Source organism: Pararge aegeria, chromosome 10 (assembly GCF_905163445.1).
Source record: "Pararge aegeria chromosome 10, ilParAegt1.1, whole genome shotgun sequence".
NCBI lineage: Eukaryota > Metazoa > Arthropoda > Insecta > Lepidoptera > Nymphalidae > Pararge > Pararge aegeria.
Window position 1 is genome coordinate 15,083,050 of NC_053189.1, and position 13,728 is coordinate 15,096,777.

General features: G+C 36.3%; 1 protein-coding gene across 50 annotated transcripts in view; it reads left to right on the top strand.

Moving 5' to 3' along the window:
* Positions 1-7,555: 7,555 nt before the first annotated feature.
* Positions 7,556-13,728, top strand: part of LOC120626775 (protein tramtrack, beta isoform) — a 548,009-nt gene continuing 541,836 nt past the window's right edge. For all 50 annotated transcript variants that reach the window (XM_039894503.1, XM_039894501.1, XM_039894511.1 and 47 more), the window contains exons 1-4: positions 7,556-7,711; positions 7,799-8,033; positions 8,117-8,674; positions 8,754-8,828. In XM_039894503.1, coding sequence (XP_039750437.1) covers positions 7,823-8,033; positions 8,117-8,674; positions 8,754-8,828 — 844 coding nt within the window. In that variant the 5' untranslated portion in view covers positions 7,556-7,711; positions 7,799-7,822. The remainder of the gene's footprint in view (positions 7,712-7,798; positions 8,034-8,116; positions 8,675-8,753; positions 8,829-13,728) is intronic.

A 13,728-nucleotide genomic window follows, 5' to 3' on the forward strand; every position in this document is an offset into this window, starting at 1 on the left:
ATAGCTCTCTCCATCGCCCGCTGAATATCATTTATTGTATCATAAAAACATGATACAGCCATATCAATATTCCCCACATCTAAAATATCAATCCAATCGATACCGGTAAGAGCTGAATTAATTTAATTATAATGGACAGCATGAAATAAACGTACAACCCGCGGTTGAGGACTAAGTTTTGGCTCCGACCTAACAAGAAACTCTATATCTAGCACCGGATGATGACGATCAATGGCAGCCAAACAAAAATCAGTGGTGGAAACATTACACTTAAAATAAGCAATCACCAAATCTAGAATCCTATCCTTGTCGTTTCTTATTGAGTTAAACTGTTGTAGACTATTAAAAGATAAGAAAGACGAAAGGGACTCAATTAAAGGATTAGATATGTCACAGTAAAGGTTCAATGAATCCTTCGAATCAGTCAACTGGGCCTGACCAATATTGAAATCCCCTATGATTATAAATCTATCATCAGGATGTTCAAGAACAATATTACTAACCTTCTTAAAGAACTTAGTCAAAGCATCAAACAGTAAAGAACATGGTGGAAAGTCCTTTTTCAGGGCATACGTAACTACCTACAAGAATTTAGGGATAGTAGGTACCATTGACTTAATATTAAAGAAACCCCATATATATCATATCTTACAACGTTTAATCGGTTTAGTATCTCTGATTACAACATAGCACATTATAAACAGCTCAAACATCAATTTATCTGAACTTTATACTTATAGCACATTGTTAATTAACTAAAAAGAGATAAATTCCTTAATATTCCCTTGATTGACACTTCTGTCCGTAGGTACTCCTCTGTAGGTACCTTTATTTTTCCCGCCATTTTATATGACTTTCCAAATAGCCGTGAGCCATAACTTTTTATGGTGAATTTTGATTAAGTAAATATGAATGTTTGAAAATATGTATGAATGTATATTATTATTATACATTCATACGGGTACGGTACGGTACGGGTATTTTTATTAAAAAATACATTTTTCGGATCCGAGTGGTCGGCATGAGCACGTCGGGTGCCGAACACTCGGATCCGAGTGCTAGGGATGGCAATTGTTTACTAACTAAAATGTCATCATGTGGTGACTTAAAAAAACAGTAAGTAAATAAAACAATTATGCATCTGGAGAATTATTTATTTAGAAAGATATATTAATCAATCTATGGAAAGAAGCATTAAAATCTACAATTATAAAAATCAAACAAAAAAACATAATACTTAATTATAAGTTTAACTGAAAAATGACACTCTGAATCACAGTAGTTACGTAAACAAAGAAAAAAAACTTAAAATAAAATAAAAAAACTTAGGAATGTGCCTGACAGAAGCATTGTGTACAGAAGCCTGGAGAACCTTCACATTGCTTACATTCGTAAATGGTTTGCACTCTCTTTTTCTGGGCTTTGCAGCCTTTGCATTCCTTTCGGGCCACTTCGGTGGTCTCCTTCATGACTCTTCCTACCTTCTTTTGTCTCACTCGGGTCTTTTCTATTTTGGTGAGTTGATGTTTCACTTTCAAAACATTGCGTTGATTGACATCATGGGGATCAGGTAGAAGCCTTTCCAGTATGCTCAAACGGAAATCGTACAGATTCATTTTATTAGTCGCCGAAAATTTGTTGTACAAGTACATTGCATTACTGAGGCTCATTTGCAGCATATGAACAAACAGCTTCTTGTACCAGCACAGCATCTTTCTTTGGACTGGGTAATAAGCGAGCATCTGATCTTGAAGATCTATGCCCGACATAAAGTTATTGTAATGGACAATTGCGCTTGGTTTCAATACTACAGATCCCCTTTTGGAAGTAGTTTCCAGCATCTCGTCACCATGTTCTGTGGAAATATATAATACGTAACGTTTATCTCTCCACTTACCAATATGAACCCCGTTCAAGAACAAGGATTTGTTTTCTCCTTTTTTCAATGGGATAGTCCCAATTTCAACAGGATTATCTCTGCGGTTTTTTCTTAACGTTCCTGTGCAGTACGTCTGTCGATCTAGCAATTTCACAGCCAAACCATAAGAATTGTAGTAGTTGTCCATGTACACATGGTGGCCAGAATCTAGTCTCTCTTCGAGGAGTTTAAAGACAACCTTGCTGGCATGACCCTGTCCTGACGTCTCATCATTGGCACCCGCGTACACTTGATATTTTAAAACGGTGCCATCTGGCTCTGCCAAGACATAAAGTTTGATGCCATATTTGTGCCTTTTGTTCTTAATGTACTGTCTGAACAGCAGTCGTCCGCGCCACAAAACCATGGACTCATCCAATGATAGCTGTTTACCCGGACAATAAATATTTATCATTTTATTATTAAAATGATCCATAAATGGTCGAATTTTTATTAGGCGGTCTTCTTCGCTTGTTTCCGACGTGAAGTGCAGGCATCGTAATATCAATAAGAAACGGTTTCGAGACATAAATTGACCGAAGCATGGAATATTAAATAAATAGTGCCGTTTCCAGTAATCGCATATACGATTTAGCCGAATTGTTCCAGTGTGCAGAAGGAGTCCGAGAAATGTCATCAGTTCTTCTTTAGTTAAAACTTTCCAGTTGTTTATTCGTGAGTTGCGTTTTACATTATCTGCAGCACCCACTCTTACTGCATTTGCATTCGTCTCTCGAACAATCAGATCTAATAAATCATCATCAATAAATAAACGGAACGCATCGTAAGGATCTGTTGGAGGCGGCACCAAGAGTTGTTGTTCCGTGGTAAAGTCGATAGTTTTCATTGAATTTGGGTTAGAGTTCCAGGTGGTAGTGGCTCCTTGATGAGAAGGCGAGTTATTGCGTGAATTTTGAGGTGACGGGGCATCATGGTTATCGCTTGGCAAGTCGGGAGTACTACTTTCAGATCTTAGAACGGGAAAAGCCGGAGGGGCGTCATTATGCTCTGACGAGAAGTTCGGAGTCACCGCATTAGATCTCAGAAGCGACACGCTAAGCGTAGAAATGTTACCCAAGGATAGATTCTCTGGCAAATCGGGCAGTACGTCTCCATAATCTTGTACGATAGAGGGCGATGAAAGACGTTCAATTTCGCAGTTGATCTCATAATTGTCCAGTCTGTCAAATTCTAGTTGGCGAAACGCAGGCCTCGATGCTGAGAAATCTGGTAACGTTGAAGACTGAGCTGATGTATCACGCGTACCTGGTATATTCGCTCCCATGCGGCCATCACTAACCATTGCTTTCAGTCGCTTAGGTCGAATAATAGGGCTACCGCCTGACTCACTCAAACCTTGCTTTGATGCCTGTGACCTTGAAGGTTGAGCTGGTACATCACCAGCGCGTGGTATTCGACTGGTCGTCTTCGACTTCATTTTTGTATCAAAAATACGAACGCCGGTGCCGCTAGATCCTTCTGAACTTGAAGATAACCCCTCTTCATGAACTCCTTGCGAATACACTTCTTCATCACTATATTCTTCAGACCCTTCAGAGTCATAATCATCACTTTGTCGACGCTTTTTTGTAGCACTTTTACCAGTCGACGGCCGAGCCTTACTGTCCATTTTGGCTAAAAAAAAGCGTCCTGTCTATCGTGTATACAAATCAACACAACACTATTAGAATGAAACCAATTATCTTTTTCGTGAGTTGAATATATTGCCAGAGTGGCCGCACAAAACAACGTGAACTCTTCCAACGCCGGTGCGTTACTCGCCAAAACAAAATGAATGGGACGCTTGCACGGATCCGAGTGGGCGGCACCGTTACTATGGCCCCGCCTCACTCGGATCCGAGTGAGGAGCACAGAGAACATGTGTTAAGAGATAAAAAATAATCTGGGTTCCTGACATTTTGAATTTCTACTCCAACTTATACCAAACACAGATTATGCATAGTTTTGACCAGTCTGAAGATACTTTTTTATCTTTAATCGAATATACCTACAAACATAGTCAGTTCTTTTTTTTTTAAATCCTAATTTTAAGAGATGATTCGCTGGGCGAATATGCCTCTCTGTAGTGTTACATTACGTATAAATACATACAGTACTAATACTGCGTACAGCAGTAGCCAGGACTGTCATCGAGATAGGAATTGTTATTCAGTCAGATTTCCTAACGCTAAGCAGCTTGTATTGCTGCTTAGCGTCAGAAATGAGCATAGCGATAGTACTAGTAACATATTAAATCAATTCTTGTAACTGCATAGATACTTATTTACACTATTTTTTTAGCTGTTTGGGTTATTACAAACTTGAAATTTAATTTCACAATAATGTGAACAAGTTTGCACGCTTGCAACACTATTGTGCATTATTTAATAAACGACTCTCGACTTTATGCCCGTGGTTTAAGATTAAAAGTAGCTTGCTTCTAAATTTATGGATTGTAAGACCTTTTTCCTTTCGCCAGTAGTGGCGGATTCAGGGCAACGTTACCATTTAAATCTGTAATTTATTTATTTGTTTTATTTAAAATAAAAATAAAGTATAATTTAACTAGCGGTTCGCCGCGTTTTAACCCGCGTTAACAAGTAATAGTAGCTTTATCTTATTAATTAGACGCGTGGCCATTATTATCCTTAATAAACATAATGTTGTCTCGAATACGTTCCAACCTTAGGATACAATTTAAAGCCAACTTCGTGAACGAAACGCCTGTTAAATAAAAAAACAGTTTACACAAGTTCACCATTTTAATTAAAGGGTTAATCACTACACTTATGTATTTAGAACACTAGAATTTATCATAATGTCTTTATAGCTAAATCTGCCATTGTGAATCTGGTAGCAATAGGAAATATAAACTACAAGCAAAAATATATCTCTAGACTCACAACGTCTGTTTTTCAAGGGCTGAGTAGCTAGTGCAAGTTGGAACTGCATGTTCTAGAAATAGTCTCCTCAGACGGAAGAAAACATAAAAAAAAAACTGGATCTTGTTTTTGTTTTTTCTGCCGTTTACATTACTAAAAACTATGACAGGTTTCCTCTAGACTGGTTATGCGAGACAAGCAATCTTCAAGAATATATTCATCAATCAAAGAACAATAAGGTACTTAATTACTGAAACATTTATAACTTAATGCAAAAATTGTAATAATTACATGAAAATAATAATCACAAAAATTATAATCCTAGTAATCCTACTTCCTTAATTATAATATTATAAATGTGAAAGTGTGGATGTTTGTTACTCAATCACACAAAAACGGCTAAACATATTTAGATGAAAAGGACATGCACTTTGTATACCGATCTCAAATAGTTTCCTTGATTGGATTAAAATTTTTTTAGCGAGCGAAGCTTTAGACCCTATTCGATTCACACGCAGAAATTGAAATCACACGCAGAGGAAGTCACGGGCAGAAATAGTAATTAAATAAAAGGAAAACATACTTAGGGAAGGAAAAGGTACTTCTTCTAGGCAACTGCTACAGTAAAACCAAACAAAGACTATTTGACTTTCGCATTCTGTAAACCCGGTCTGAAATAACAGGTTGGCGTAAAAAATCCAAGAATTACCTTGATCCACTTCGCCGGTTCAGGATGGACAAACGTGGGAGACACACCATTTCGCCAACTACCAAAAAACATGTAAGAATTAGCTTGCAGCTGAATTTTTTGTACCGATACTGTTGCCCGCGACTTCGTCTGCGTTTGATTTAGTTTTTGATGTGGCATTCAATTTAGTTGTGGTTCTAAAAAATTTAAAGTTTGGTATTCTTATTAAAAAAAAAACTGGTGTAGTTTTAAAAATGTTTTTTCAATTCACATAGTAACAATATATTAAAAGAACTGTCTGATCAGTCTTAGCTCCTTCTATCACTTACAAAGAATAGTAATCGTTAAAGGAAGAATCGAAATCGCATGGTTAGTTGATTCATATGCTAAAGGTTAATGAAGAACATTTTTAACATTGTTTATTTAATGTATAATATATATATAAATGAGTAGTTTGCTGCTGTCCACTAAGGATTTCTGTCCTCCATCTTCAACCACATTCACCAGAACTACTCAAAGTTTGGGCAAAATTAAACACATATTATAACCTCTATAGTGGGTAGATAATTAAATAAATCGGTTATCATTTATCGGAGTTATAATGTAAAATCGTCAAACACTTTCATCCCCTCTCCCAAAGGAACCGAGCTTAATGTCGGGATAAAAAGTATTTTTTATTACTTCTAATACTTTCAAGAATGTGTGTACAAAGCTTTATGAGGAACGGTTTAGTAGTTTTTACGTGAAAGCATAACAAACAAACTTACGTTGACATTTATAATATTAGTATAGGGATGGTCCTCTGAATCCTTTCTGGTTATTGGAAATGGAAAAACCATGATAAAAGTGCAAAATTATTATTAAATGTTCAAATGTCATTACCGGTACTGTCATTACCGCGTTTAAACATAGGCTACGTTGGTAGAATTTTGGTATAATATTAGTTACCTATTATTAAGAAATAAGTATCTTTAATTAAGGTGAAAGTGAAACTCAAACATTTCTTTATTGAAATACACATACAAATACACACATATAAATTTAGAACACGCGAATCGCTTTTGATTAAATAGGTAAAGTAGCTTCTCAATATATTTATAATAATATAGTCTTTGCGAGACAAATGTTACTGATTATAAAGAAAAAGCTAATATTAACAATCGCTGTACTAAAAACAGACCCAAATTAACGATATCTAATTTTAGATCTACCAATTATGAATTTCTTAATGACAACGTTGTTAAAAACAGCTGCTAAGCTACTTGCTAGCTTCTTCTCGGTTGAACCAAATATCCTAATCATTTTAATGATTGCGTTTGTACCGTGTCTTTTGTTGTTTATTGAATATTTATGAAATAATGATTACGAAAATACATTCCACCAATCAATAAAGGGATGTTTGATTTTTTTCTTGTACAAAATTTTGCTGTTTTAATATGCCCATTCAACTTTTTTAAACTACCTAGTCTTCAACGTCACAAATGGCGGGTTAAGGGTACCTTTCACCATTTTCATAGTAATTTTATCGATACTGTCCTTTAGCCAAAGAATTAAGAACGTGTAGAAGCCTCATTCAGACATTATTGAATGAAGTGTATTGTGTCCAAAAACATTGAAAACCTCCCGCGTAACTCTCACTTCACACCAGCGAAATGGTGCTAGCTACAACTCCTGCTAAAAGAACATTATTATACTTACCTGCATATTGGTGCTAATTAATATATGGTGTATGTTTTAGATAGTCTTTTAATATAATCTTGTAACTATAATAGTATAGGTATTCAATTAATGGTATAAAATCGTTTTGTCTCTTTTGAAACTCACATTACATTTACATTTTCATAGTACTAACGTAGACTACTTCGTGCTGTATCAAGCTCTTTCGATCAATACTGTTATTTAAGTATATAGACAAGAAAATACTTTGTTTTGTAAACCAGTTATTGTGCAAATCAATAATAAATTAATTACTAATGAAACAATAGTGCAAAATCGTTTTATTTCTTCTTAAATATTTAAATTCTATTTTGTGCAAATTCGTTCAGGTATTACCACACTGTGACGCCACGCCATACGTCGGGTTTGCGTCATCATAACGTTAACAGCGCTCAAACGGGGAGGACGTGGGATGAAGAGTGTGTAGACAGTGCTTCATTAGAAACATTATATATTTTTTCAAATGTTTCTAATATCGAAATTATAAAGTACAAAGTTATAGGATAGGTATGTGTTAATTTCATAGTGAAGTTTTTACATGTGATTTATTGTTGTATCGTATTCTGGCTTTACTTATTTGTTCTTGTTTTTCAGGGTTTTTCCACGCTCGCCGCCATCATGGCGTCGGACGAACAATTTTCGCTATGTTGGAACAATTTTCATGCGAATATGTCAGCAGGCTTTCATGGCCTGCTGTCGCGTGGAGATTTGGTAGACGTAACCTTGGCTGCAGAAGGCAGATTATTACAAGCACACAAACTAGTTTTATCAGTATGTTCTCCCTATTTTCAAGAAATGTTCAAGATGAACCCCACTCATCATCCCATAGGTAAGGTGTATTTTCTGCATGTAAAATATATTTGGTTTTATTGGTGATGACTATGTTATTAATGATATCTTTTTTTGTTGCAGTATTTTTAAAAGATGTTAGTCATTCAGCGCTTAGAGACTTATTACAGTTTATGTACCAAGGTGAAGTTAATGTTAAGCAAGAAGAGTTAGCGTCGTTTATTAGTACCGCGGAACAGCTTCAAGTGAAAGGTTTAACCGGTAATCAAAATGAAGAAAGTTCCACGCCATCCAAACCAAAGCCGACTTCGAGGCCAGGCCCGAGGTCGTCACAACAAAGGCAATCTGTTATGACTAAGTTAGAGACTGATTTAGATTCTAAGCCCTCCTCAACTCCAGTAGCAATTAAGAGACCAAATAGGCCATCAATAGCATCAAATAATTCATCGTCATCTCAAAGTGGACCCGTAAAACGGAAATGCGTAGACCCCTTAGAAGCAGGGCCATCCGGTTCGGCAAAAGATGAATTTGTAACGATACCAGATGAAGACGAAAATAATGCTGTTGCACCCAAAATGGAACCCGAATTTGTTAATGAAAGTATGTGGGACGAAGATGACGATGGCACGAATAATGATGAAACTAATTTCGGCGAAGACGACTCAAATATGGAAATGTCTGGTAAATATTATTCTTTTATTCTTATTTCGTATCTTATTTAGTTGCAGTCTGCTACAGTGTAGTTTTTATTCTTTCGCAGGATTTGATGGCTCTACGGGAGGCGATGGTAATATTACTGGAGGTGGTGAAGGCGGCGCAGTAGGTGACGCACAAGGTAGGTTTACACATCAAACAACTGGCTAGTTTTTGTCAACAGTTAAGACAGATTGACAAAAGCTGCCTCAAATAACTAAACTCGTATGATCTATTTTAGTATTATTTCCTGCTCAGTTTCGATCATGCGCGTTTTTAGATGTAAAATGAAATTTATAAGCTTAGTTAAGTACCTATTTATAATATTAGTATTTAGCATTTTTGTTTACGATGTCGTAAATTCCAGGTTATCGTCTTTAAAGGTTCTGCTAAGAGTTCTATTATGCTCCTAGCAGGAGTTTTGCATTGTGGTAAAAGGTATCTGGTACGGTAAGCCTGGTAAGGTAAATCATAGGTATAAGGTAAAGGTAAACGGTAAAGGTAAACTATTGGGTAAAGGTATTAGAATATTGGTACAAAGTTGCAAATATATCGGCGAGGTTTCCAAGGTATAGGTTAGGTTTGATACCGTTGTCAAGGTGTATATCAACGTAGCCTTAGCTAAATTGAGCCAATGGGACAAGTTCAAGATTTCATGGTATGTGCAAGGTAATTTGCGTATGGCGAAGCTAATGAGCGTACAAGTTCAACGTAACCTTAAAAACTTGTTCATTCATGTTCTCGTGAAAGGATGTTCTCACAATGAAATTGATATAGGTACTGCGTAATATCAATAAATTGTGTGTGCAGCCCTGTTGTAAATTGTAAAACTATCTGACTGAAGATCGTGAATACGTATGTTCTTGCACGGACGCGCGCTACGTATACGCTCGGCGCGCGTGCGTGCAAGGCTACGTACTCTTCACTACAGTATCTACTATCCAGAGTATGTCCCTGGCGAGGTATTTGCCTAGAAGCACTACCACATGGAAAATATGTCCTCGTGGTTTTCAATGTTTTTCAGGTTTCTTTCAGATAAAGTTTGAACCACGGGTAACTATGCGGGTTAAAAGAAACTGCTGGCGGTTAGCTATATGGGCAGGTACAATATCCTCTACATAACTGGACTGGTATCGTGATTACTTGAAAATCCGTTACGGCGGCCTGCACATACCTGGTCAAATCATTTACCAATACAAAGGTAGGTACTTATACAGTCAAAAATTGGTATTGTGCGGGCAACCGCTTAGTCAGTTTACATATTTTAACATCGGCGCCCGTGTAATTGCAGTCTAGTGAACACTGCATCATGCACTCTTGCAATATCATTGACAATATGCAGAATACCTACTGTCTAATAATTACGTGTGTGCGGGCTTTATGTTCGTCACATTGAGTGTAGCAAGACTGCGCATCTTAGTCTATTTTACGGGTATTTTTCTTACACCTGTTGGTAATAGTAGGAAGAGTGACTACTATTCTCCGTTTACCGTTTATCTACCGTTTTAGCAGTGGTTACTCTTTGCGTAGCAGTGGTTACTCATTGCGTAGCAGTGGTTACTCTTTGCGTAGCAGTAGTTCCGGTTGCTTTGATAACTTTCAACTTTGTTAATAAAGAAGCATTAAGTGGTATAACATCGGGACGTCTTGGTCACCTTTTTTTTTATTTATTTTAAGTCTAGATACTTTTTTTTTAAATTCCGAGAAACTAATTTTTTCATACGCATTAGAGTTTCATACGTATTGTCGATGTCGCGTAGACGCAGTTTAGATGTATGGGTTTAAAATAACTGACATACTCGCTAACAGGTTAGCCCGTTACCATTTTAGCCTGTATCATTGTCTACCACTAGGTGAGCAGCCAAGGACAACTAGTAGGTAGTGGTATAAAACAAAAAATATCAGGGTTAATAATAAGACCATTATAGACCGCTAAGGTTTCTGACGATACTCGTACATGCGTCCTTAGCACAGTTATTTGGGCTTTCGGACTAAACCTCAGTTCAAAAGCACACCCAAGCCCTTAACGTCGACCCGGGTAGAGCTCAGAGGCCTCGCCGGAGATGCCCTCGGGTCAATTGTAATTCATAGTCTGTACATTATCTAGTTTTAACATTACTAGCTGACCCGTGCAACTTCGTTCCACCAAATAGGTTATTACCGGAAAACATAAATAAAATGACATTTTCTAAAAATGAATCCTAGCTAGATCGATTTATCGCCCCGAAACCCCCTGTATACTAAATTTCATGAAAATCGTTGGAGCCGATTCCGTGATTCCAATTATATATATATATATATATACTAGAATTGCTCGTTTAAAGATATAAGGTTAAGATCGAAAAACACTAATGAAACACGTTAAGCGGAGAGAGCGGTGACGTGGGAAGCGGCGTAGTGGGACAATTTCCACTACATACTACTTTACTAATTTGTTTTTTTTTGTATATATACCCTTTAAATTAAAAATAAATAAACAATTTAATTTAATCTTAATAGTGGCGTTTTATTTATCTTCAAACCAAAAAATTCTTACACTACTGTAAGTGTGCATATTTTGGCTGTGCAGTTTTGTGGGCTACTATTTTCCACATGTTAACATTTTCAACACCAACTGCCGTGGCGAGAATACTGCGATGAGAATTTCTAGGCAGAAAAATTTTCGGCCTGCTAGTGTGCGTTTCTTTAGTAGACTATACAGATTTTCACGCTATAATAATTAGAGGCATACTGTCGCTTATCAACACATCGCAGATTAAACCAGGCTTAGCTGATTTAGCTAAAATTGTTAGTTATTAATGTGTTGGAACTCCATGCAAAAGACCTATGCCTAGATGTGGACTTGTTGATAAATCTGTAGTATAAAGGGGGACTGCGACGGTGATTGTGTCGGCTACTGTATTCTTCAAAACATTAAATATGCTAAACGTGGTACGGTACGTACCTACTTAAAACGACGACCCAATGTAGCTCCTTGGCCACGAGGAGCCTGTTGAAAATTTGACGATTCCAAAATCAGTCTCAGGATTTCGAGGATAGGGTGCATTACAGAAGATGGATATAACCGCCGGAATCAGTAACTAGGTACATCGATACTTTCCGACTAACATTTGGGGGTGCACATTTAATATACATGCTACTATTTTTCTATCGATGTCGTCTGCACTTGACAGCAACCTAGCCTACTGGCAGCGCAATCTAATATGGACGGTAGGACCATGGGTATATCCCATGGGTATACCGTGTCCTACCAGTAGATGAAATCGGTGGGACAACGGGCCCTTAAGGCGAGGTAAAATACAGTTTAACATGGAAGCAGGCTTATCTAGAAGGAATACCAGTATCGGTTTATCATCAGTAACCAGATGTTAAGTGAGTATCTAAGTAAACCAAGCAATTTCAATGGAAAGGTTTTTCGAAAGTGGAAAGGATGTACCTACCCATCTATTTTAAAATAGTACTAACAGAATAGCAATCCGATAACTCCACTTTACCTTTTTTAATGTCAACTATGAAGGAAGTACAATGACATTGTTCTTTTCCTAATTTCTGAGAAATACCTGGATAGGTATACATAGATTGCATGTTGTTTTTTAAATATAGAACGACCAAGATGTTCATGACGTTTAGGATGGGCTAAATAAAATCTGACCATAGATGGCGGTGTGTGTTTCATTCACTTAATAAACGCCCATACAAACATAACTTCGTAATAAACTATGCATTATCAGGATGACAGATGGCGTTAGTATACACTGTGTTACTTTAAAAGTAGAATCTGCTGTAGGAAAATCGTCTCCAGAACGTTTCTTTTTACATAATATGTTACAACTAAAATATGTTTTTTTAAAGTCAAACAGGCAATTAATTTAATTATTGGCAATTGAAGCACCTATTTTTATAAAGATACGTAAATAATAAAGTCAGCTCTTAGTTATTTGCTTCTATTTTTCTGCTTATTCAATGTTGGTACTAGATAATACACATTGTTTCATTTAAATAATGTTTGTTAATATATTAAATATTGGAAAAAATAAGGCCAAAGTTTATTCAACAACCAAAATAATATAAAAGTATGTTAAAAACAAATAAAATATTTAGTAGGTCGAAAAATGTTTTCATACGATGATGCGTGTAAAGGAATGCAATTCCGTTATTTGTGGTTGCCGTAAACGCCGTGAGATCTATGGTCGCAAATGTGTCACCTAAGGATTGTTTACTATTTTGAGAAATAGTGAAAATGTAGTACGTTAGCCGAATAATATTACTAGCATTATAGTGTTTCTGTGCAATTTAAGAACAATTTCGGAATTCGGCTAATACGCATTTGAGTGACGTCGCGCATAAACCGAACGTGTTTACGTCAAATGTTTTACATTATTTTGTGACTCCAAAGTGTTGTTTATAAGTGTTTGTGGTGTGTGTTGTGCAATTTACTTTGGATTTTTACATGGTATGTACAAATTTACTAATAGCTTATACCAAACCTGCAGGAAGACTCGAGTTGCGTGACACCAAATGATACTGGTTGTCATCCTAAGCGCTATGTATTTAGGCCCCAAAATAACACAAATATTGTGACCCACGGTAAATATTTGACTGGTTCGTACATATATTTGGTATATGTGGATGTAACTCTGCTTGTAAACATTTTTGCGCGCAATTTTTGTAAACATAACCTAAAAGTTATAATTTATTAGAAATGCTAACATTAGCCCTGTCATGTAGATTCTTATGTGTAAAAAACCTTTTGCAGTAGGTATTATATAGCCAAATTGTCGGCATACATTATTGCTTCTGCGAAATTTGACCTTTAAGTATAAAAGATAACTCTGGTTATGTTGCATCATTTACAAACTATTATTTATCAGATGTACAGGGTTTAAAAAAATACTTTTTCTAAGATTAAAGCACTATTATAATATTTTTTGCCTTTTATTCACTATCCTAGGTAATTTTTGTGGAAAAATTCAATAACTCGAAAACTTGGTATTCAAGCATTGTTTGAGGTCCATCCATGGCAGAGCAGAGTGTTCTATCTT